This window comes from Scyliorhinus torazame, chromosome 13, assembly GCF_047496885.1.
Source record: "Scyliorhinus torazame isolate Kashiwa2021f chromosome 13, sScyTor2.1, whole genome shotgun sequence".
Taxonomy (NCBI): domain Eukaryota; kingdom Metazoa; phylum Chordata; class Chondrichthyes; order Carcharhiniformes; family Scyliorhinidae; genus Scyliorhinus; species Scyliorhinus torazame.
This window is the reverse complement of record NC_092719.1, coordinates 34,431,182-34,456,179: the sequence shown is the minus strand read 5'-3', so window position 1 is coordinate 34,456,179 and position 24,998 is coordinate 34,431,182. Positions and strand designations below refer to the sequence as shown.

The following is a 24,998-nucleotide window of genomic DNA, read 5'->3' as shown; positions in this document are numbered from 1 at the left end:
AACTCCAACTTTCATTCTGCACAAGTTTGCAGTTGTATATTGAAGCATAACTATCTCTATTTCTTCCATCCAGCCTGTGTTCGTTTAGATGTCCGTAAAAATAAAACAAGACCAGTTCATTCAGTGTGTTGTTAAAGATTCTTAAATGCTGATACAAAGTCTGGATTTAATTCCAATCCAACATTCACACAGTTTATCACTGTACATAATAATCATTACAATCGAAAGATAAAGATAAAAAGACAGAACAGTACAAATTGGTGCTGCTTTAAATAATCTTATTTATTTTTAATCAGTGGTCAAAATTAAAGATAAAACTGAGACAAGATCAAATGGCAATATTGAGCGTCATCATTTTCAATGTCAGTAGAAGAATCTGGAAATCACATTGTCATACATAGAAACATACATAGAAAATAGAAGCAGGAGGAGACCATTCAGCCCTTCGAGCCTGCTCCGCCATTCATTATGATCATGGCTGGTCATCAAGTTCAATACCCTGATCCCGCCTTTCCCCCATATCCCTTGGTCCCTTTAGACCCAAGAGCTATATCTAATTCCTTCTTGAAATTACACAACGTTTTGACCTCAACTACTTTCTGTGGTCCTCAATTCCGCAGGTTCACCACTCTCTGGGTGAAGAAATTTCTCCTCACTTCAGTCCTAAAAGGTTTACCACTTATCCTCAAATTATGACCCCTAGTTCTGGACTCCCCCACCATCGGGAACATTCTTTTGTAATCTACCCTGTCTAATCCTGTTAGGATTTTATAAGTTTCTATGACATCCCCTCTCACTCTTCTGAACTTCAATGAATAGAATCCTAACTGAGTTAGCCTCTCATATGGCAGTCCCGCCATCCCAGGAATCAGCCTGGTAAATCTTAGCTGCACTCCCTCCATAGCAAGAACATCCTTCCTCAGATAGGGACACCAAAACTATACATTATACTCCAGGTGTGACCTCACCAATGCCCTATACAATTGCAGTAAAACATCCCTATTCATTTTTTTAAAGAAATATTTTTATTCAAATTTTTACATATTTTCAACAAACCCCCCCTTACAGAAAAAGAAAAACAAAGAACACATAAATAAACATCTTACAACTACATCACGAATTCCCCCAATATACAAACCCCCCATTAAGCAATAATAAACACAGTAGAAAACACAAAGTACAGCCCCCCTCCCCCCCCTCTGGATTGATGCAGCTGCTGACCACCTCCTAACGCTCCGCTAGAAAGTCTAGGAGCGGTTGCCACCGCCTGAAGAACCCTTGCACAGATCCTCTCAAGGCAAATTTTACCCTCTCCAATTTAATGAACCCTGCCATGTCGCTGATCCAGGCTTCCAAGCTCGGGGGCCTCGCATCCTTCCACTGTAGCAGAATCCTCCGCCAGGCTACCAGGGACGCAAAGGCCAGAATACCGGCCTCTTTCGCCTCCTGCACTCCCGGCTCATCCGATACCCCAAATAGTGCTAACCCCCAGCTCGGCTTAACCCGGGTGTTCACCACCTTAGACACCGTCCTTGCAATACCCCTCCAGAACCCATCCAGCGCTGGGCACGCCCAGATCATATGGGTATGATTTGCTGGGCTCCCCGAGCACCTCCCACACCTGTCTTCCACCTCAAAGAACCTGTTCAGCCTCGCCCCTGTCATATGCGCTCTGTGAAGAACCTTAAATTGTATCATACCTACCCAGGGCGTCCGCCCACGCGCCCTCGCCTATCTCCTCCCCAAGCTCCTCCTCCCATTTACCCTTTAGCTCCTCCACCGAGGTCTCCTCCTCCTCCTGCCTCTCCTGGTAGATCGCCGAGACCCTGCCCTCTCCAACCCACACCCCCGCGAGCACGCTATCCTGGATCCTGAGTGCTGGAAGCAGCAGGAACTCCCTCACCTGCTGTCTTACAAACGCCCTTAGCTGTATGTACCTGAAGGCATTTCCGGGGGGAAGCCCAAATTTTTCCTCCAGCGCCCCAAGGCTCACAAACGTCCCATCTAAAAACAGGTCCCCCATCCTTCTAATTCCTGCCCTGTGCCAGCTCAGAAACCCTCCATCCATTCTCCCCGGGACGAACTGATGGTTCTCCCGGATCGGGGACCAAACCGAAGCTTCTACCTCACCCCTGTGACGTCTCCACTGCCACCAAATTTTCAAGTCGCGGCCACCACCGGACTCGTGGTGTACCTAGTCGGCGGGAGCGGCAGCGGTGCTGTCACCAGCGCTTCCAGACTCGTGCCCACACAGGACGCCATCTCCAGCCTCTTCCACGCCACCCCCTCCCCCTCCATTACCCACTTGCGTATCATCGCCACATTGGCAGCCCAGTAATACCCACACAGATTAGGTAACGCTAACCCTCCCCTGTCCCTACTCCGCTCCAGAAACACCCTTCTCACCCTCGGGGTCTCTTTCGCCCACACGAATCCCATGATGCTCCTACTGACCCGCTTAAAAAAGGCCTTAGGGATCAGGATGGGGAGGCACTGGAATATAAAAAGGAACCTCGGGAGCTCCGTCATCTTCACCGACTGTACCCTACCCGCCGGGGAGAGTGGCAGCATATCCCACCTTTTAAACTCCTCCTCCATTTGCTCCACCAGTCGCGTCAAGTTGAGCTTATGTAGGGCCCCCCAGCTCCTGGCCACCTGGATCCCTAGGTACCGAAAACTCCTTTCCGCCCTCTTCAGTGGAAGCTCGTCTATCCCCCTTCCCTGGTCCCCTGGGTGTACCATGAAGAGCTCACTCTTCCCCACGTTGAGCTTATACCCGGAAAAGTCCCCAAACTCCCTGAGGATCCGCATCACCTCCGGCATCGCCCCCATTGGGTCCGCCACATACAGTAACAGGTCATCGGCATACAGCGATACCCGGTGTTCCCCCCCCCCCCCCCCCCCCCCACCGGACCAGCCCCCTCCAGTTCCTGGACTCCCTTAGAGCCATAGCCAAAGGCTCAATTGCCAATGCAAATAGCAAGGGGGATAGGGGGCACCCCTGCCTCGTCCCTGGTACAGCCGAAAGTATTCCGACCTCCTCCGATTCGTGGCCACACTCGCCACCAGGGCTTCGTAAAGTAGCCTAACCCAACTAATGAACTCCTCCCCAAACACAAACCCCTCAACACTTCCCAAAGGTACCCCCACTCCACCCTATCGAAGGCCTTCTCCGCATCCATCGCCGCCACTATCTCCGCTTCCCCCTCCACTGCAGGCATCATGATTACGTTAAGGAGCCTCCGCACATTGGTATTCAGCTGCCTTCCCTTAACAAAACCCGTCTGGTCCTTGTGAATCACCCCCGGGACACAGTCCTCAATTCTGGTAGCCAACACCTGATGTGTTGGGTGTTCTGGATCACAAACAGGTCGCCAACACTGGAAGTGGCGCAACTCTATTTTATTATAAGGTTCACTATATTAACATACTTGAACTGTGGGTAAATGCAATACCAGCTTTAACTGTTAACCCTTGCCTAGTCCTAACCAGGTGATGCACTCAGCACATGGTGAATGTCTGTGTTGCAGGCTGTGAGCTCTGTGCTCCGAGTTGGCTGCTCCTAGAATGAGCGGGAACTCTCCTGTCCCCTGTCTTTATAGTGCGTGTGCTCTCACTGGTGATTGGCTGCGGCGTTGTGTATGCTGATTGGTCTCACTGCATGTCCATCAGTGTGTGTGTGTGTCTGCACCATAATCTCCTGGTGTATATTGTGACATCCCCCCTTTTATATAAAGAACATGTGCCTGCGTGACAATAAATATTGTGTAGTGAATGTACCTGACTATGTGTGTGCGTGTTATTTACATGACTATGTATATGAGGCTAATCTATTTACACGGGAAGGTGCCTGGTGCAGAGAAAGAGGGTGTCACACCAACAACGAAATGAACATTATATACAAACTACTGGAACGCTGAAACAGGATAACAGAACAGGTCAAAGAGTGCAACATTGTAAAACTCATAAGTCAAGTCTCTGAGGTGGGCGATAAATTCTGGTTGACCGCCTCAAGGGGGGTCAGGAGCCACCGGCTGAGGAACGGGCTGGGCCACGGCAGAGTGAGGAGGATGCAGAGTATTCAGAATATCCACATAGTCCAGGTTGGGGACAACAGGAGGGCGTGGCACCGGTGGAGGATCACGTAGCGAGCGTGGAACGAGACGAAGGGCAAGCCGATTGCGGCGACGAATGGAATCTTCTGGCAGACGAACCAGGAACGTGCAAGGAGATACCTGCCAAAGAACCACAGCAGTTGCAGACCAGCCACCCTCCGGAAGATGGATGCGGACGTTGTCATCCGGTGCCAGAGCAGGGATGTCAGTCACCCGAGCGTCATGCGCCGCCTTGTGTTGTGCACGAGACTGTTGCATCCGCTGAAGGACCGGAACGTGGTCGAGGTCTGGGACGTGAATGGATGGCACCGTGGTCCTGAGGGTGCGACCCATGAGCAGCTGGGCTGGCGACAGGCCCATGGAGAGTGGGGCCGAATGATAGGCCAGCAAGGCGTGGTAGAAGTCGGATCCTGCATCGGCAGCCTTGCAGAGGAGCCGTTTGATGATGTGGATGACCTTTTCCGCCTTGCCATTGGATTGGGGGTGCAGGGGACTGGATGTACCTGCTGGCAAAGTTGGACCATTCCTGGCTCGCGAAGCAGGGGCCATTGTCCGACATCACAGTGAGTGGGATGCCGTGATGAGCAAAAGTCTCCTTACAGGCACGGATGACCGCCAATGATGAGATGTCTTGCAGGCGTACGACCTCCGGGTAGTTCGAAAAATAGTCCACAATCAGAACATGGTCCCTGCCCAGCGCGTGGAACAGGTCGATGCCGATCTTGGACCAAGGGGACGTGACCAACTCATGGGGCTGTAGGGTCTCACGTGGTTGGGCCGGCTGGAACCGCTGACAGGTGGGGCAGTTGAGCACTGTGTTGGCGATTTCGTCATTGATGCCGGGCCAGTACACAGCATCTCGGACCCTCCGTCGGAGGCACTTCTCCACGCCAAGATGGCCCTCGTGTAGCTGATCCGAAACGAGCTGGCGCATGCTGTGCGGGATCATGATGCGGTCCAGCTTCAGGAGGACACCATCGGCTACTGCACGATCGTCTCTGATATTGTAGAACTGCGGGCATTGGCCCTTGAGCCACCCGTCCGTCATGTGGCGCATGACACGCTGTAGTAGGCGGTCAGCCGCAGTCTCGCAGCGAATGTGGATAAGGCGTTCATCCGTGGCCGACAGATTGTAGGCCGTGAAGGCCACATGAGTGTCAACCTGGCAGACTAACCCCTCTGGGTCACACGGGGTGTTGACTGCCCTGGACAGAGCGTCGGCTATGATCAGGTCCTTGCCCGGGATAGGAGCTGGAAATCGTACCGCCGGAGTTTGAGCAGAATGCGCTGGAGGCGAGAGGTCATATCATTCAGGTCTTTTTGTATAATGTTGACCAGCGGGCGATGGTCGGTCTCGACAGTGAAATGGGGGAGGCCGTACACGTAATCATGAAATTTGTCAACCCCAGTCAACAGGCCCAGGCACTCCTTTTCGATCTGCGCGTAGCGCTGTTCCTTGGGGGTCATGGCACGTGATGCATATGCAACGGGGGCCCATGATGAGGCCTCATCGCGTTGCAGGAGCACCGCCCCAATGCCGGATTGGCTGGCATCCGTTGAAATTTTTGTTTCCTTCGTGGGATCAAAAAATGCCAATACCGGGGCCGTGGTAAGCTTGGTCTTAAGCTCCTCCAATATTATGACAACACCTTCGCTAACAGCTTCGCATCCACGTTGAGGAGAGAGATTGGCCTATACGACCCACACTGTAATGGGTCCTTGTCCCGCTTCAAGATCAGCGAGATCAACGCCCTGGACATCGTCGGGGGTAGGGCCCCCCCCTCCCTCGCCTCATTGAAAGTCCTCACTAATAGAGGGCCCAGCAGGTCCATGTACTTCTGGTAAAATTCCACCGGGAACCCATCTGGCCCCGGTGCCTTCCCTGCCTACATACACCCCAGCCCCTTAGTCAGCTCCTCTAGCCCTACCGGTGCCCCAAGCCCAGCCACCTGCTCCTCCTCCACTCTCGGGAACCTCAGCCGATCCAAAAATCGACGGATCCCCCCCTCCTCCGTCGGGGGCTCAGACCTATACAGCCCCTCATAAAAGTCTCTAAATACCCCATTTATTCCCACCGCACTCTGCACCGTGTTCCCCCCTTTATCCCTAACTCCCCCAATCTCCCTCGCTGCCTCCTGCTTCCGAAGCTGGTGTGCCAATATCTGGCTCGCCATCTCCCCGTACTCATACACCACCTCTTGCGCTTTCCTCCACTGCACCTCTGCCTTCTTGGTGGTCAACAGGTTGAACTCGGCCTGGAGGCTTCATCGCTCCTGGAGTAGTACCTCCTCGGGGACCTCTGCATACCTCCTATCCACCCTTAAAATCTCCCCCACCAATCTCTCCCATTCTCTCCTCTCCTTCTTCCCCTTGTGGGCCCTAGTGGAGATTAGCTCTCCCCTAATCACTGCCTTCAGCGCCTCCCAGACGATCCCCACCTGCACCTCCCCATTATCGTTAGCCTCTAGACAGCTTTCAATACATCCCCGGATCCACCCGCTCACCTCCTCATCTGCCAGCAAGCCCAAATCCAGGTGCCACAGCGGGCGCTGGTCCCTCTCCTCCCCTAGCTCCAGCTCCACCCAATGCGGGGCATGGTCTGAGATGGTTATGGCCGAATACTCCGTGTCCTCCACCCTCGGGATTAGTGCCCTGCTCATAACGAAGAAGTCTATCCGGGAGTAGGCTTTATGGACGTGGGAAAAAAAAAAAATTCCCTGGCCCCCAGCCTGACAAACCTCCATGAGTCCACTCCTCCCATCTGGTCCATAAACCCCCTCAGCACCTTGGCTGCCGCTGGCCTCTTACCCGTCCTGGACCTGGAGCGGTCCAATGCTGCATCCAGTACCGTGTTGAAGTCCCCCCCCCATTATCAAGCTCCCTGCCTCTAGGTCCGGAATCTGGCCCAACATGCGCTGCATAAATCCGGCATCGTCCCAATTCGGGGTATATACATTCACTAATACCACCCGTACCCCCTGCAGCTTACCACTCACCATCACACACCTACCTCCACTGTCTGCCACGATGTTCAGCACCTCAAACGACACCCGCTTCCCCAGCAAAACCGCCACCCCTCGATTCTTTGCGTTCAACCCCGAATGGAAAACCTGCCCTACCCACCCCTTTCTCAGCCTAACCTGATCTGCCACCCTCAAATGCGTCTCCTGGAGCATAACCACATCTGCCTTCAGTCCTTCAGGTGCGCGAACACGCGGACCCTCTTGACCGGCCCGTTCAGGCCTCTCACATTCCAAGTTATCAGCCGGATCAGGGGGCTTCCCGCCCCCCCCCCCTGCCGATTAGCCATCCCCTTTTCTAGGCCAGCCACGTGCCCGCGCCTCCTGCACTCTCCATTCCCCCCAGCGGCAGATACCCGCCCCGACTCTCTCCCCAAGCTCAAGCTCCCCTTTGGCCAATGCAGCAGCAACCCAGTTCCCCCCCCTCCCCCTCCCTACCTCCCCCCCCCCCCCCCCCCACACCCCCAGCTAGGTCCTCTCCTAGCTGCGTTGCTCCCCCCTTAGCACTCCCGTAAGTCTGCTGACTCCTGCTGACCCCGGCCACTCCCGCCACTCCATCGGCCCCCCATTGTGGTAGTCTCCCCCCTCCTGTCCATCAGCGGGCGCTCCTCTCCAACACCGCCCTTCCCCCCCCCAGCCCAGCCCCTTCCCTCCCTAGCGTGGGAAAAAGCCCGCGCTTTCCATCAAACCGGCCCCACCCTGTCTGGCACAGCTCCATTTTGCGGCCTAATCCCAGCTCCCCCACCTCGGGCCTCCCATCTCCCCTCCCCCCAACGGGGCCCCGTCCTTCCAACCACCGACGCTCACACTCTCACAAAACCCCCACTTCGAACCATTTCACCCTACCCACCCAGCACCCAAGGAAACAATGCAGAACAGAACAGAACATACCCCAAAGCACAGTAACCACAGTAGCCCCCCGCGACTTCCCCTCACAACCGACCCTCAGTCCATGTCCAACTTTTCGGCCTGAATAAAGGTCTACACCTTCTCCGGCGTCTCAAAGTAATGGTGCCGGTCCTTAAACGTGACCCATCGGCTCCAGCAGCTCCGCTTTCAATTCCGTGAAGCAGCGCTTGAGAAACTCCTGCTGCTCTTGCGACCACTGCGCCCACACTGCCTGGTCTCCACCTGCCGCCATCTTGGCTTTCCTCCCTCGCACTTTTCGCTGCACCAGAATTACTTTCTTCACCGCTCCACTCCTGGTCCAATCCATACAGTGCCGGGGAAATCGTACTGTCACCTTCCCACACTGGGAACCGTCGAACAAATGCCGCTGGGGCCCCTAAAAAGAGTCCAAAAGTCCATTTCTGGTGGGAGCTGCCGAACATGCGACTTAGCTCAGCATAGCCGCAACCGGAAGTCCCAAACATCCCTATTCATATACTCGAATCCTCTGGCTATTAAGGCCAATAGACCATTTGCCTTCTTTACTGCCTGCTGTACCTGAGTGCTTACTTTCAGCGACTGATACACAAGGACACCAAAGTCTCGCTGAGTATCCACCTCTTTCAATTTACACCCATTCAAATAATAATCTGCCTTCCCATTTTTGCTACCGATGTGGACAACCTCACACTTATCCACATTATACTGCATCTGCCATGCATATGCCCACTCACTTAGTCTGTGCAAATCCTGCTGAAGCATCTCTGCAACCTCCTCACAGCTCACCCTCCCACCCAACTTGTAGCATCAATAAATTTGAAGATAATACATTTTGTTCCCTCGTCTAAATCGTTAATATATAATGTGAACAGTTGGGGGTCTTAGCACAGATCCCGGTGGTATCCCACTAGTCACTGCCTGCCAATTGGAAAAAGACCCATTTATTCCAACTTTCTGTTTCCTGTCTGCCAACCAGCTTTGTATCCATCTCAAGATACTACCCGCAATCCCTTACGCTTTAACTTTATATCGTAATCTGCTATGCGAGCCCTTGTCAAAAGCCTTCTGAAAGTCTAAATAAACCACATCCACTGGTTCTCCTTTGTCAACGCTACTCGTTACATCTTCAAAGAATTCTAGTAGATTTGTCAAGCATGATTTCCCGTTCGTAAATCCATGCTGACTTTGTCTTATGCTTATGAAATAAATTTAACATTATTTACTGAATTGAAAAGGTGCCGCATCTGCTTCCTAGCACTGGAAGGAAAGAGGGGCTGACGAGTTAGGAAGTTACACTGCTGCTGATACTACCATTAGTTGCTTTCTGCCTCTGAAGGTGTTATTGTAGAGCTATGTTATAATAGGTCTATTTTGTACAGAATACTGTCAATTTTATGCATGAATAGATGGAGAGCTGAGTTGAGTCTGACATGCAGTGTCTTCATGGTAGAACTATACAGCTTCAGCACAATTCCATACAATGTGAATTTCTAATTTCAGTTGGGTCACCGGTGTGAGAAACAGAAATGCCACAGGGTGGCTTTCTGAGGTTGGCGCTGACCATAGTGGGGCAGAATCGAATGAGCTTTACTCTGCATCTGCCTCTGCTATTTCCAAACCTCAGATCATATAATTATGACAGTGAGGATAAAATGTATTAAACGCACCATTAGTAGAATAAGATTGTTTGTAATCCTTACATCTGTTCAACCCCAGGCATAAAACAGATACATTACGTTGTATAGTGCAACAGAACATCATATGATATATGTATTTGCATCCTGGAAATCAACATTGATTCTGTAAGCTTTGAAAAATTGATTGAATTAATTTATATTCAAAATGCAAACAAATGGACCCCAGAAGCTATTTAACAATGGCAGAAGTCTAAACATAACTCCAGCTTTTTACCTTCATTGTGGGGTTGCCAGAGGCGGAATCGAGTTGCATTGGTCTGAGCTGTGTGTGGTAAGGGGACATTAATAAAGAGGACCTCTGTTGTCTGAGGGAAGTAGAATTCATCCATCAAATGCCAGGTAATGCCACCGTTGATGGAATACTGCAGGAGAACAGAATGTGACCGATCGGGGGCACCTGAGTCAAAACACAGGAATGGGAACAATAAAATTGTCATCAAAATAATTCAAAGACACATTTAGTAATGAGACTACTTGCAAAATATCACAAAACTAAATGAATTTCACTTTAAAAAACCTTGTGCTTAATTTTAGTTTGCATGTCGCAAAATGTCAGTAGTTCTCCTATTTAGAAATTCCAATGAGAGCTGAGGATGCTTGTCACATGTGTAATTAGCGAATGCGGGAGATTGGCTTTTGACACGCTAACCAGACCTGACCACCTCACCCCTTCCATCACACTATTTGCATAACTTTAAGGGCATATTTCATGTCTTTAGACAAATTCTAGAATCCTACCACTTCACGTCGTCGGCAAATGGCTTTAGATACCTTGATGGGCTTGTTTTTCAAAAAGTAATTTACGGGATGTGAGCGTCGCTGGTTAGGCCAGCATTTATTGCCCATCCCGAGTTGCCCTACAGAAGGTTGGGATGTGGTGGCACAGTGGTTAGCACTGCTGCGTATGGCTCTGAGGGCCCGTGTTCGATCCTGGCCCCGGGGTCACTGTCCATGTGGAGTTTGTACATTCTCCCCGTGTCTGTGTGGATTACACCCCCACAACCCAAAGATGTGCAGGTTAGGTGGATTGGCCATGTTAAAATTGCCCCTTAATTGGAAAAGAAATAATTGGGTGCTCTAAAGTTTTTTTTTTAAAAAGAAGATTGTGATGTGCTGCCTTCTTGAACCGCAGCAGTGCCTGAAGTGTAGGTACACCGACAATGCTGTTAGGGAGGGAGTTCCAGGATTTTGACCCAGCGACAGTGAACAAACGGCGATACATTTCCAAGTCAGGGTGGCGAGTGGTGAGTGACGTGCAGGGAAACCTCCAGGTGGTGGGGTTCCCAGGTATCTGCTGCTCTTGTCCTTCTAGATGGTAGTGGTCGTGGGTTTGGAAGGTGCTAAAGAAGGAACCATGGCGAGTTACTGCAGTGCAACTTGTCACATGCATCATGAAATGCAAAGAACTTCCCTGTCTCCAACCAATATAAATTTCAACCCAATCAGATGGAATAACTTGCTCATATATCACTCCTGGATAGAGTAAACAGGATATAAAGCTGACAGTTTTCCCCTACCCACGCTACCTATTAGAGATGTTGCCTGTCAAGGTACCAGGCTAACAATTCTAAGACCTGGACAGTCACATCTCCAAGTTCCTCCCAGTGAGGGTCGTGCAATTTCCTATGTAGTGCTTTTCTGAACTAGACTACAGCAAAGGAGAAAGGTTGAGCCAAGGATAAGCATTTTCCCACCAGGAAATCATCAAAACATCCGTGTGCATGGCAGGAGAGGGAGAAATCAAAAGCCAGCCAAAATACAACAAGGCGGGCAAAAGATTGATTAAATTCAGATTATTAAGTACAACTACAAACTGATGGGAAATGTGCTAAACGTTTCAAATTGCAAATGGAATTTAATGGCAATAGAAACAAACATATAATACATTTCTCCAATTCTGGATTCAGCATCTAGAAATCGCACAAATATTAGAATTTCTGTTTGATCTTCTTTATATACAAACATAGAATAGCAAACAATGCACCGTTGATGAGGCTGGCTAAAGACCAAGCTGATACATGTAATTAAAATTGGTGAGCCACTTTCTGACTGTGTCAGCCCAAACACTCCATAAATATTGCATCAATTGGTGCTCGCGCTTTGTGCTATCCTTTTGTGCAATCCTTGAGGACGTTTTCCTTCTAACCAGAGGCAAAAAAAAATCCACTAATTAACTTACTGTCAAACATGCATTCAAGACGAGTGCTTCCTTTTCTCTTAAGGCCTAATAATATGAACAGTGTCCTTGTGCTATCATAATTACACCCATTCAGTAGTTCAAATGCTGAATTTTTTATCAGCTGAAATGATTCTTCTGTCATTTTAAACTTGCTTGTCACTAGAACTGTTTCAATATTTACAGATTTTCCTGGATGCTCACAGATGTGTCCTGCTATTACTGCAGAGGATGCTGTTGGGCATTTTCTTTTATTCATAGCCTTATGTGCTCAGTATGCTCATGGAAACTCTAACTTTCGCTCTTCACCCTCTTTGAGGTTACCTTTTACTATGCCTTAGTGAACGGCCATAGGAATGTGCTATCAATGCTTACCTTGATCAAGACACGAGGATATGCAGAGAACCAGACTGGAGTGAGCCGCCATTCTCTGCCTCAACATCCTTATGAGGCAACGCCTGATTCTTGCTCAATGCCACTCTGTCATCCCCAGCTCAGAACCTCGTTGGGTAAGGGATCAAGAATGCAAAATCACATCCTACCTTTCTGATACTACATAAGCACCAGCCCCCTGTACCATTACATCACAGATTGGATATTGTGGCCTGGGAGGCGGGGGGAGGTGAAATCAGCTGGTATTGCTATTCCTGATTCATCTATGATGCTATGAATGGAGCCTTTGGGCATGGCTGCAATGCCATCCACAATTGATTAATGTAATATTGTATGGTCCCACATGGAAGATAGACAATTAGGTGAGGTACAGGAATGAAACATGTGCCAAGGCCACATTAGCCTTGCAAACAGTCAATGGCTTTAGGACAGGACAGAAATTGTTGCGGAAAACACTCTTTAGAGTGGAATCTTTCAACCTTCCTTAGTTACAACGACAACAAGAATTGGTGAAGGGTCCCACTCAAAGCATAAACCTGTTTTTCCCTTTCAGGTGTTCACTGATCTTCTGCACATATTCCACAATTACTGCTCCATTTCATGCATTTATTATACATAAGACCATAAGAAATAAGGAAATGGAGTAGGCCATTCGGCCCCTCAAGCCTGCTCCACCATTCAATAGGATCATGGCTGATTCCCCATGTCCACTTTCCTGCCCTTTCCCCGTTACCTTTGATTCCCTTAGTGATCAACAATCTATCTATCTCAGCCTCAAATATACACAAGGACACTATCCTCACAACTCTCTGTGGCAAAGGGTTCCAAAGACTCACAACCTCCGAGGGAAGAAATTCCTCCTCATCTTAGTCTTAAATTGGCACCCCTGTATTCTGAGACTTTGCCCTCTGATCCGAGACTCTCCCATGAGGAGAAACATCCTCTCAGCATTGACCTGGTCAAGCCCCCTCGCAATCCTATATGTTTCAATGAGGCATTGTTATGCATATTTTAGAACATTTGCCATTGTTCTTGTTTTTATCTTTGCAACATAAAATGTAAATATTCCAACCAACATACACTGTGACCTAGATTTTCAGAGTCATGGAGACTCCCAAGATATTTAGAAATGGTGGGTGGGACTCGAGTCAAGTGCCACCCACATTTCTGGCTGATCCCATTTTCACTGGGGGGCCGCGGCAGGGGGAGGGTGTAGAAGGGGGAATGGGGGTGGGACATGACTCACAGACATGGTAAACCTGAACTCAGCTGTGCCAATTGAACTTAGTGCTGAATTCAAACAGACCCCATTTTATTAGAGTAGATGTAAAGGCTCATGAAGTGTTGATAATGTCTGTAGATCTGTAAAGCTGTCAAGTTATTTCAATATCAAATAGCCTGTTCTTTAAAGTTGAAAAGGAAAACTGCCTGCAAGTGTCTGTCGATTGAAAAAATGTCTTTGAAGTTTCAATAGCTGTTTGTTGGTACAGCCAATAATGGCATTCTTACTGTATTGACTGCTTTCCACAACCTATCATTCCCACAATGGGTTTGTGGGGGGTGGGGGGGGGGGTGTAGGAGGTAGAGGTGTAAATTCACAGTTTCATTGACAGCTCAAAAGAGGTTATTAAAAGATTTTCTGTCTCTGATGCAGCGTAATGAATACAATGCTTGTCTTATAAGGGACTAATTACTTGAGAGGATTTAAATTTATCAAATGGGCTTTCATGAATGAGGGCAAAGGGGGTCATGAGTTGCCACTGAGTTGGCACAGTGACTACAAGAGGCCATGGGGGTTAGTGGGGGGTCATGGGTTGGCAGTAAGTTTGCAACGTGTCTTTATGGGGCCATGGGGTCGAATGGGGTGGAATGGGTCAGCATGTGTGGGAAAGGAGAGTGGGTGGGCGGTAGGGCCGAAAGGATTTAACATTTAAGAAAAGAACTGGGAAGCCCCAGGGGACCGAGGTGGACCTTTTAACCAGCCCACTGTGGCAGCCCCTGTGCCTGCACCAGATTTGCAGCCTGGAGAGGCACACCTCACCTGTCCTACCCCATCCCCCGAACAAAGATCTCGCCATGTGGGGCACATTCTTTTGGATGGGTGCAACAAGCCAGGGGACTTTATCTTTGGGAGTAAAAATTCAGACCTCTAAGTGGAATCACTACTTGGGGGATTTTTTTCAATATTCGTCACTGGGGAAAAGAAAAGGAACACACCTTTTGCTATGAACTTGAATGAGAACTGAATGTACAGAGTGTTTGTGCACTCCAGGTCCCTGGAAACCAGCATCCTCAGACCCTCCTGCAGGAAACAAAGAGGTAAGTGAGTGGGTTGAACCAGTGAGAATATACATAGTACAAAGAGCAGACAAGTTGCTGATAGCATTTCAATAAAGTGCAATTAAGAAATGAGCTTGAGGGCAGCACGGTGGCACAGTGGTTAGCACTGCTGCCTACGGCGCTGAGGATCCAGGTTCGAATCCCGGCCCTGGGTCACTGTCCATGTGGAGTTTGCACATTCTTCCCGTGTCTGCATGGGTTTCACCCCCACAACCCAAAGATGTGCAAGTTAGGTGGATTGGCCACGCTAAATTGGCCCTTAATTGGAAAAAATAATTGGGGACTCTTAAATTTTTTAAAAAAGAAATGAGCTTGAGAATGTATCGTTATTTTCATAAAAACTACTAATAATTGGACGTGAACAGAGATTTTAATAAACTCAGCTATGTTGGAGGAAACAGACTCTCAGATGGGTCCAATAAAACACAGTGCAGTGTGTTAAGAGCATTAATGCAATGCGCCTGCTGTGTACCAATTAAACAAACAAAAAGTAATTTTACTACCTTTTAAATATAACTCTTGGCAGAAAGTTACTGCAACCCACGAAGGATTATATTTCATTTTCATGTCATTGTCACTGCCTTCTACTTACGGTCAAAAGCTCCATGATAAATGAGGTATTATTTATAGCAATGTTATAGGCACCATTGTTGAGTGCATCGAGGCAGTTTAATTATTTCACATCAGACCACAAGTCTTGAAAAGAGTGATTGTGTCTTATGCCATTTGGGGCAGATACATGACATGGATTAGTACAAAATGACACCACTGTTAGGATCTACCAAAAGGATATCATACTAATGTGAACAATGGCGTTTTGTCCTGGTAAGGGGCAAAAGCTGCAAATGAAAAATAATCTTTTGAGAGAGTTTTTTTAAAAGAGGAAAATCAGCAGAAACAGCTTAACTTTACATTTGAGTGGGAGCTGACATTGCAAACTGGTTGACATCTTGAGAGTATAAAATTCAGTTTTCTTTTCTAGGTGTCTTTGGATCATTGGTGCAAATTACAATGAAATTTAGACCTGTTTGGGTCTGTTTGGATGAAGTTAACAGATCTGAGTGTACAGGGTTGTGTTCACAAAAGCCTATTTTTCATAAGGTGAAGTAAAGCGCAGATATAGACAGCTGTCTGGTAAACACTGCTGTGAGGCAGCATGCTGATATGCAGAAACAAATCCAGTTGGGTTCAAATCAGTTCAGTATGTATTAATTCTACTGAACTGCACAAGATATACATTTATTTAAAATTATGCAATAACTTTGACAGGCAATTCTTGTTTATTCGTGAGTGAGGAGGGTAACTTTCTTTTGATGACTCCACCAGAGTAACTTCCAGCTGTTTTGAGACGCATTAACGGCCTGGATTTTGTGGTGATAATGTTAGCGAAACTGTCAATGTTCACGGTCATTGTTCCATCGAAAACTGACACCAATTTCTGGAGTCCATACATGCGCAGAATAATGTGGAAATCCGGAAATTGCTATCGGTGATTCTGTGCTTTTTCTGAGGATGAGTTGTTGAGGTTCCCCCCAGATTGCAATTAATGGGCAATCCATGAATTGTGAGAGAAAATTCATCCTTAGCTGCTATTTTTGCTGTACAAACCCTTGAAAAATGTATACTTTGTGGATGAGGTGTAACTGGATTTTTAACAGCATGCTAACTTTATAATTGCTGCTAAACACACTCACAGGTCTTGCAAAGCTAATTTTTTCTATGTGGAGTGTCAAATTTCTTCAGAATGATGGGAAATTTCCATGTATTTTTAAATAGAAATATTTGTAAAGCTTGTTTATCTTTATTTTAGCTTCTACTTTAAACCAATCAACATCATTCATTTTTCCATCTGAAAATTTAAATTAAAAGTGAAGAGGTTTGATGCTTTTAACGTCCTGCTTTAGGTCTTTAGTAAGATCGCCCAGAGGCGGGAAGGTGTCAGGGTGCCAACACCCCAATTTCTGAATTTGCATTAGGTCTGCCTCCATTGGGCCGGGAAGGTTCCACCCACAGAGAAATAGAGCAAGGAGAACATCTGTGACAGCCAGCTGAAGGTTCTCCACTCTCTCACCTACATCCACCAGTCTAGCTAGATTCATTGCATTAATACAGGCAGACGAGGAGTTGCCACAGGGTAATACTCAGCTAAGACGTAGAAGTGAGAGGATAAGGTATCAGAGTTCTGAAGAGGAGCGATGTGGATGCAGAATGTAAATGGAAGTACAGCAGTCTCAGTTCTCCCTAGCATCTTGCTGTGCAAAATCCGGCACTCCTGTTAAGTGGTAAATAACTTTAGCATGATGTGATACGATTTAAATGATATTTGGCAACAAGGCTTGAGAAAAATAATTCTGGGGAAACCTACCACTGCAGGTTAAAAGGTTATTGTACTGGCAAAATGTACACAGGCCAAGGTCTCAATAATGGGCTTCTAGGAATGAGCTTGCTTTCACACCATGAAATCACGGCCACAAAGTTCTACGTAAGGCCCCACCATCAACACAGATTTAGGCCTGTTTCTTTGTTTAAACAAATTCAATCAATGTGAATGAATCAATAACAAATTGCGAACCCCTTTAAAGACTAGTGCTGTTCCAGATTTGATGATTTCCCCATCCAGGTTCCCTCGCTCTGCTCCAAGAACTTCAGGCCATAGATCAGGGTGTGGTTTTTCATTAAAGTCATCTTTGAGAATTGACGGCAGTGGATGAAAGGGCACACAGTTACGTCCTCCAAAGCCACTGTCGCACCTGAAAGTAAAGTGAAAGGCCCATCAGTAAATGCAGAGAAATACTGAAAGCTTGAGGTGGAACATGCAACCCAAAGTGAAAAGATTCAGTGTAGCGAATATAACAGCCAAACTTCTATCACTTTTTAGCTGCATAATGCGGGAGATTATTCGATTCACATACAAACACCCCAAAGATCAACAACGTTCTCTGGTGTTCCAGTTCTTTATCCAGACTAAATGCTGCCGTCAACAAACAGAAACTCTTTCCCCACACACCATTAAGTGATAAATAATTTAAATCAAAATAGATCTTCTGTACAGCTGGAATCCTATTAACTCTGAAGCCAGCAAATAAACAGCCAGTCAGTTCCTCTCGCCTGGCATTGCATTTCACATGATCTACAGAATTTCAACACGTAAGTCTGGAACCATCAAGCAGGTCAGAGCTTGAATATTCAGTTGGAAGTGGCCTACTTCCTGACTTCCCAAAGCTTCTCCACCATCTATGAGGCACAAGTCAGGGGCGTGATTGAAAACTTTCTACTTGTCTGGATGAGTGCAACTCCAACCAGCATGCGAGAGGTTCGACAGCATCCAGGACAAAGCAGTCCACTTGATCGGTACCTGATCCTTCACCGCCTCCACCATTGAAGCATCGTGTACCACAGGGTGCTGCAGTAATCTGTCAAGGTTTCTTTGACAGCACCTCCCAAGCCTGCAACCTCCATCACCTTGAAGGACAAGGGCAGCAGATGTGTGGGAACACTACCACCTGCAAGTCACACACCATCCCAATCCAGACATATGTTACTCTTCCTTCACTGCCATTGGGTCGAAATCCTGAAATTCTCTGCGTAACAGCACTGGACTGTTCCTTCGGCACATGGACAGCAGCGGGTCAGGAAGAAAGACCATTACCACCATCAGTGTCTCAAGGACAACGTCCTCTGAATGCCCATTCGCGAAGAATTTGTTTTCTTTTTAAATTGACAAATCTTGAAATCTTCTTTTCAACCTCTTGCTGACCGGCACTATCATGCTTAGTCCTTCACTTAGAGTTGGAGAACTTATAAATGGGTCATTGTGTTCATCAAGTCGGTGTCACTGTTTTTCTCCCATGAGCCAATTTATACTCACAGAATAACAGATTGAATAAAACCTTACTTTCTCGAAAAAGCCCATTCGGGTTCAGTTTGCCTGTGCTGCCTCTTAGAAAGAGCTACTGAATTAAAACATAGAAAATCGGAGCAGGAGGAGGCCATTCCGCCCTTCGAGCCTGCTTGACCATTCATTATGATCATGGCTGATCATCCAATTCAATAGCCTGATCCTGCCTTCCCGCCATATCCTTCGATCCCCTTCGCCCCAAATGCTATATCGAACTGCCTCTTGAAAATGTTTTGGTCTCAACTACTTTCTGTGGTAGCAAATTCCACAGGCCGACCACTCTCTGGCTGAAGAGACTTCTCCTCACCTCTGTCTTAAACGGGCTACCCTGTATCCTCAGACTGTGACCGGCCCCTGGTTCTGGACACCCCTGCCATCGGGAACATCCTTCTTGTGTCTATCACTTCCACTCCCCTGCTTTTTCCACCTAGGCAAACAACTACTTTATATCACAACTTTACAAAGGACATATCCAATTCCATTTTGATAGTTACTATCAAATCCATTTCCAGTACCTTCCAGACTCCAGTTCTTTAATATTTATCTTACGCAGCAGCAAAGCAAATCTTGGGAGCCAGCCTGTTAGCTGGTGTAGAACGACTGAGGCAGCCCATGTCACAAAATAGAGTGGCTGGTGACCAGAAGGCCATTAGGCCCTTTAATCTTTAAATCTCCCACTGGTACCTGGAATGCACAAGCGTTTCAAGTGTCCAGCACTACTCCGGAACAGGTAATATAGGGAGCATGTCGAATGAAATATTCCCATCATTTGAATTCCATTAAAGCACAGCCATCTGTATTTGGGCAGACTCCTAACCTGCTCCCACATCACTTCCAGCAGAGCATCATGCCGCGAGGTCGTGGAGTAGTGGCTCCTGAGGATTATTCACTGCCGAACTCCAGTCCGAAATCCTGTTAAGAAATTCAATCTTTCGTCAGATTGATGGCCCACAGTCTTACTCAATGAAGCAGCTGTGAAGTTGTGAAGGAGGAGCTATACCATACTTGTCCCCGGAAATTCCATACAATGAGTTGATTTGGATTCACAGAGTGTGAGGGAGGAAGGGGTTGGTGTTAAGGATATGACTTCTTGTCAGGGGAGAGCTAATCTCCATTAGGGCCCACAGGGAGAAGAGAGAGGGGAGGGAGAGGGAGATTTTAAGGATGGTCAGGAGCTATGCAGAGGCCCCCGAGGAGGGGCTACTTAGGGAGCGACGGAACCTCCAGCCGGAATTCGGCCTGTTGACCACGGGGAAAACAGAGGCACAGTGGAGGAAAGCGCAGGGGGCGGCGTATGAGTATGGGGAGAAGGCAAGACGGATGCTGGCACACCAGCTTCGTAAGAAGGAGGCAGCGAGGGAGATTGGTGGAGTTAGGGATAGAGGGGGGGATACGGTGCGGAGTGCGGTGAGAATAAACAAGGTATTTAGGGACTTCTATAGGGATCTGTACAGGTCTGAGCCCCTAGCGGGGGAGGAGGGGATGCGACGATTCCTGGATCAGCTGAGGTTCCCGAGGGTGGAGGAGGAGGAGGTGGCTGGTTTGTGGGCACCGATTGAGCTGGAGGAGCTGGTTAAAGGATTGGGGAGCATGCAGGCGGGGAAGGCCCCGGGGCCGGATGGGTTCCCGGCTGAATTTTACAGGAAATACGTGGACCTGCTGGGCCCATTGCTAGTGAGGACTTTCAATAAGGCGAGGGAGGGGGGGACCTTGCCCCCGACAATGTCCAGGGCGCTGATTTCTTTGATCTTGAAGCGGGACAAGGATCCATTGCAATGTGGGTCGTATAGACCGATCTCGCTCCTCAATGTTGACGCTAGGTTGCTGGCGAAGGTGCTGGCTACGGGAATTGAGGACTGTGTCCCAGGGTGATTCATGAGGACCAGACGGGATTTGTGAAGGGTAGGCAGCTAAATACAAATGTGCGGAGGCTCCACAATGTGATTATGATGCCCTCGGTGGAGGGGGAAGCGGAGGTAGTGGCAGCTATGGACGCGGAGAAGGCCTTTGATCGGGTGGAGTGGGAGTATCTTTGGGAAGTGTTGCGGAGGTTTGGGTTCGGGGAGGGGTTCATCAGTTGGGTCAGGCTGCTATATATAGTCCGGTGGCGAGTGTGGCTACGAACCGGTGGAGGTCAGAGTACTTTCGACTGTACCGGGGGACGAGGCAGGGGTGCCCCCTATCCCCCTTGTTGTTTGCACTGGCAATTGGCACTGAGGGAATCTAGGAAATGGAGGGGATTGGTCCGGGGGGGGGGGGGGGGGGGGGGGGGAGAGGAACACCGGGTGTCGTTGTATACCGATGACCTGTTGTTGTATGTTGTGGATCCAGTGGAGGGGATGGCGGAGGTCATGCGGATCCTTAGGGAGTTTGGGGACTTTTCGGGGTATAAACTCAACGTAGGGAAGAGTGAGCTCTTTGTGGTGCATTCAGGGGATAGACGAGCTACCGCTGAAGAGGGCGGAAAGGAGCTTTCGGTACCTAGGGATCCAAGTAGCTAGGAGCTGCGGGGGCCCTGCACAAGCTTAATTTGACGCGGTTGGTGGAGCAGATGGATGAGGAGATTAAAAGATGGGATATGCTGCCACTCTCACTAGCGGGTAGGATGCAGTCAGTCAAAATGACAGTCCTCCCGAGGTTCCTCTTTGTGTTCCAGTGCCTTCCCATTTTGATCCCCAAGGCCTTTTTCAAACGGGTAAGCAGGAGCATCATGGGATTTGTGTGGGCGAATAAGACCCCGAGAGTGAAGAGAGTGTTTCTGGAGCGTAGCAGGGACAGGGGGAGGGGGGGGAGGGGGGCTGGCGCTGCCGAATTTGTGTGGCGGTTATTGGGCTGCCAATGTGGTGATGATCTGTAAGTGGGTAATGGAGGGAGAGGGGGTGGCGTGGAAGAGGCTAGAGATGGCGTCCTGTGTGGGTACGAGCCTGAGGGCGTTGGTGACGGCACTGCTGCCGCTCTCACCGACAAGGTACACCACGAGTCCGGTGGTGGCGGTGACGCTGAAGATCTGGGGGCAGTGGAGGCGACACAGGGGCGAGGTGGGAGCCTCGGTTTGGTCCCCGATTCGGGAGAATCATCGGTTCATCCCGGGAAGGATGGATGGGGGGTTTCGGTGCTGGCATCGGGCAGGGATTAGAAGAATGGGGGACCTGTTCATCGATGGGACATTTGCGAGCCTAGGGGCGCTGGAGGAGAAGTTTGGGCTACCCCCGGGAAACGCTTTAAGGTACATGCAAATGAGGGCGTTTGTGAGGTGACAGGTGAAGGAATTCCCGCTGCTTCCGGCACGTGGGATTCAGGACAGGGTGATTTCGGGTGTATGGGTTGGAGAAGGCAAGGTTTCAGCGATTTACCAGGAGCTGAAGGAAGAGGAGGAGGTCTCGGTGGAGGAGTTAATGGGCAAGCGGGAGGAGGAGCTTGGGGAGGAGATAGATGAGGGTCTGTGGGCTGATGCTCTGAGTAGGGTTAATTCTTCCTCCTCTTGCGCCAGGCTCAGCCTAATACAGTTCAAAGTTACTCACAGAGCGCATATGACAAGGGCGAGGTTGAGTAGGTTCTTTGGGGTGGAGGACAGATGTGGGAGGTGCTCGGGGAGCCCAGCAAATCACGTCCATATGTTCTGGTCGTGCCCGGCGCTGGATGGGTTTTGGAGGGGTGTTGCGAGGACTATGTCCAAGGTGGTGAACGCCCGGGTCAAGCCGAGCTGGGGATTAGCATTATTTGGGGTATCGGACGAGCCGGGAGTGCAGGAGGCGAAAGAGGCTGGTATTCTGGCCTTTGCGTCCCTGGTAGCCCGGCGTAGGATTTTGCTATTATGGAAAGATGCGAAGCCCCCTAGTGTGGAAGCTTGGATCAATGACATGGCAGGGTTCATTAAGCTGGAGAGGATAAAGTTTGCCTTGCGAGGGTCTGTGCAAGGGTTCTCCAGGCGGTGGCAACCGTTCCTAGACTATCTCACGGAGCGTTAGGAGGAGGTCAGCAGCAGCATCAGCCCAGGGGCGGGGGGGGGGAGAATTTCTTTTGGGGTGGCGTTTGGGTGAAGGTGGTTTTTTTTCCCTATTTTGTGCTTTTAAATGTTATATGGGGGGTTATTGTATATGATTGTTGTGTTTTTGCTTCTTTTTTCTTGTGGGCGGGGGGGGTTGTTGAAAATTTGTTGGAAAATTTGAATAAATATATTTAAAAAAAAAAAAGGTATGACTTCTTCTTAGCGGAAGTTGAGGAAAATGCTGCAATGGCTTCAAATTCAGAACTCAAGGGTTATTACCTGAAAATAAGGCTGCATCATACGTACATGCAAGTTGTGAAGTCGTTCTCCAAGGATGTGCAGCAACTGACAGCTCTTATTTGCAACCACATCAGGGAGGTTTATTTCCTTGCTGCCGATATTTATTCAAGAGTATTGCAGTTTCACTGGAATCTGAAAAAGTCCTGGACTAAAAGCGACTGGAGACCGGTTGATACCCCCTCCTCCACAGAAGCACGGGCTAATGTGCTTGTGGCAGTGGGTGAGAGAATAGTCAGTAACCTGTGCATCAGCTTCCAGGTTATTGAGGTTAGGATTCACTTTCTATCTCCTGGGACTGCTCAGAATTTGCTAGCTGCCATAGGACTCTCCTTTCCAGTAATCAATGGGAACACTGATACAAGGTGTAGTGGAAAGACAATGGGCCAGATTCTCCATCCCGGCACATCTGGAATGCATTACCCAATGGGACAGGGAATCGGGTGTTGGGGGAAAATCAGGATCGGCGCCCGGTGCCGATCTGAACTAAATGCATTTCATTCCTTCGAGTGTGTGATTTCACTGCACTTACCTCTCTTTGATGTGGCTAATATTTACAAACATTGGAGTTTCATCACTTCGGTCACTGGAGCCTGAAAGGGTATGAATGGGCCAAAGCTGCAGATGGTTTTTACAGCTGTCAACTCCCCGCTGGCAATGTGAACGAGGTCCACGATGCCTGCCGGCAGGGGGTGTAAATAAATGCAAATGGGACTTAATGACTCATTTGCATCTATTTAGTGGGCCCAGCGCCCCACTCTCTAGCCCCCTGTGAGTTCCCAGACCCTGTGGTCGGGAATCGCATGAGCGCGGATCACTTGTGGTTTCAGTAATCATGAACCTGAGATGTAAGTACATTCCAAGCACTGAATGCATTTCATTCACTTAAGCTTGTGATTTCACTGCACTTACCTCTCTTTGATGTAGCTAATGTTTACAGACATTGGAGTTTCATCACTTAGGCCACGGAAGCCTGATGTTTTTTACTAGCTGTCAATCACAGACCACTACTCGAAAGCCATGAATGGTTTGCAGATAGTGGATCTGTGGGAACTAGACGTGGGCACAGCTGCTCTCCTTCGAGGAATGGACACGTAGAGCCGCAAGGTATATGACTGCTCTCTAGCTTTCAGACAGGGGTCTGTTTTCTGAGGAAGGGTCTGGGGTCTGTGTGTGTGGGGGGGGGGGGGTCTATGGAGGGATTCCTGTGGGGAGCCCCCCTATTTCAGTGATCTCTGAGGATCTCCCTGTTATAGGGGTCCTCCGGAGGGGGTGGGGGTCAGAGGGGTGGTTCACCCCATATTTGGGGTTGGAGGTGGCACTCAGGCAATCCAGGGATCAGGTGCTGCTGTGTGGTGGGGGAGGGGGAGGGGGCAAGGTCAATTTGCAGTTGGGTGGGGGGGGGGGGGGGGTGAGTCGGGGCTGATTTGCAGGGGAGGGGGGGGGGGGCGCAGTGGCCCGCACAAGATGGTGGCCCGATTGTGGGAATCCCTGGGAAACCCTCGTATTCCATGCCGTGCATAAATTTGCATGCCGGGAAACACTGAATTGCATCCCGCTTTACAACCACAAGGGGATCTTAAAACAATTAGATTCTGACAGGAGAACAGGCTCCAAAATGGAGAATCCTGCCACGGTAGTAAAACATGGCAGGAGTTCTGGCTTTCCCCCTCCCAGAGCCCACTGGAATGTATAAGACAAAATCAATGCACCCAGGGACATGTTTCAGTGACAACATACAATTAGACAGAAGACAGTGAGAATAAACTCCAATAAATGTCAGACCACGAGACCATTTAAGGGAGTGCCTGACATCCATAAACCTAAACTTTACCGTACCTGAATTTGGAACAATCATCTATTACCTGGGAAATACACTCCAAAATCATCCCAAGCAGAGAACTGTCCGTAAAAAATGTCAGCGTCATTCAATAGAGATTGGTAACTATTGTAAACAGTTACAAAGCAGCAGCCAGATTGAGCAGCTCAAGCCACATTATAAATTATAATACTTACAACCCAAACAACTGAGGCTGGACTGCAGCTAACAATTATTGCCTGTATATTACCTCCACTATGTTCAGCTTTTATACAACCTTATGTCTTTGCATGCACTTTCTATTCCCCAAACACCAACCTACTGCTCGTTCTCTCTCTGTATCATCAGAAGCTACCCTTTCCTCTGT

The 24,998-nt window shown here is 48.8% G+C and overlaps 1 protein-coding gene across 2 annotated transcripts in view; it reads right to left on the bottom strand.

Annotated features, from left to right (window-relative positions):
- The window catches only part of LOC140387945 (reelin-like), a 520,778-nt gene that overhangs the window by 91,859 nt on the left and 403,921 nt on the right, over nt 1-24,998 (bottom strand). For both annotated transcript variants that reach the window (XM_072471313.1, XM_072471312.1), the window contains exons 37-39: nt 17,202-17,379; nt 14,507-14,591; nt 9,935-10,117 (exon numbers count right to left, since the gene is read on the bottom strand). In XM_072471313.1, the coding sequence (XP_072327414.1) occupies nt 9,935-10,117; nt 14,507-14,591; nt 17,202-17,379 (446 nt within the window). The remainder of the gene's footprint in view (nt 1-9,934; nt 10,118-14,506; nt 14,592-17,201; nt 17,380-24,998) is intronic.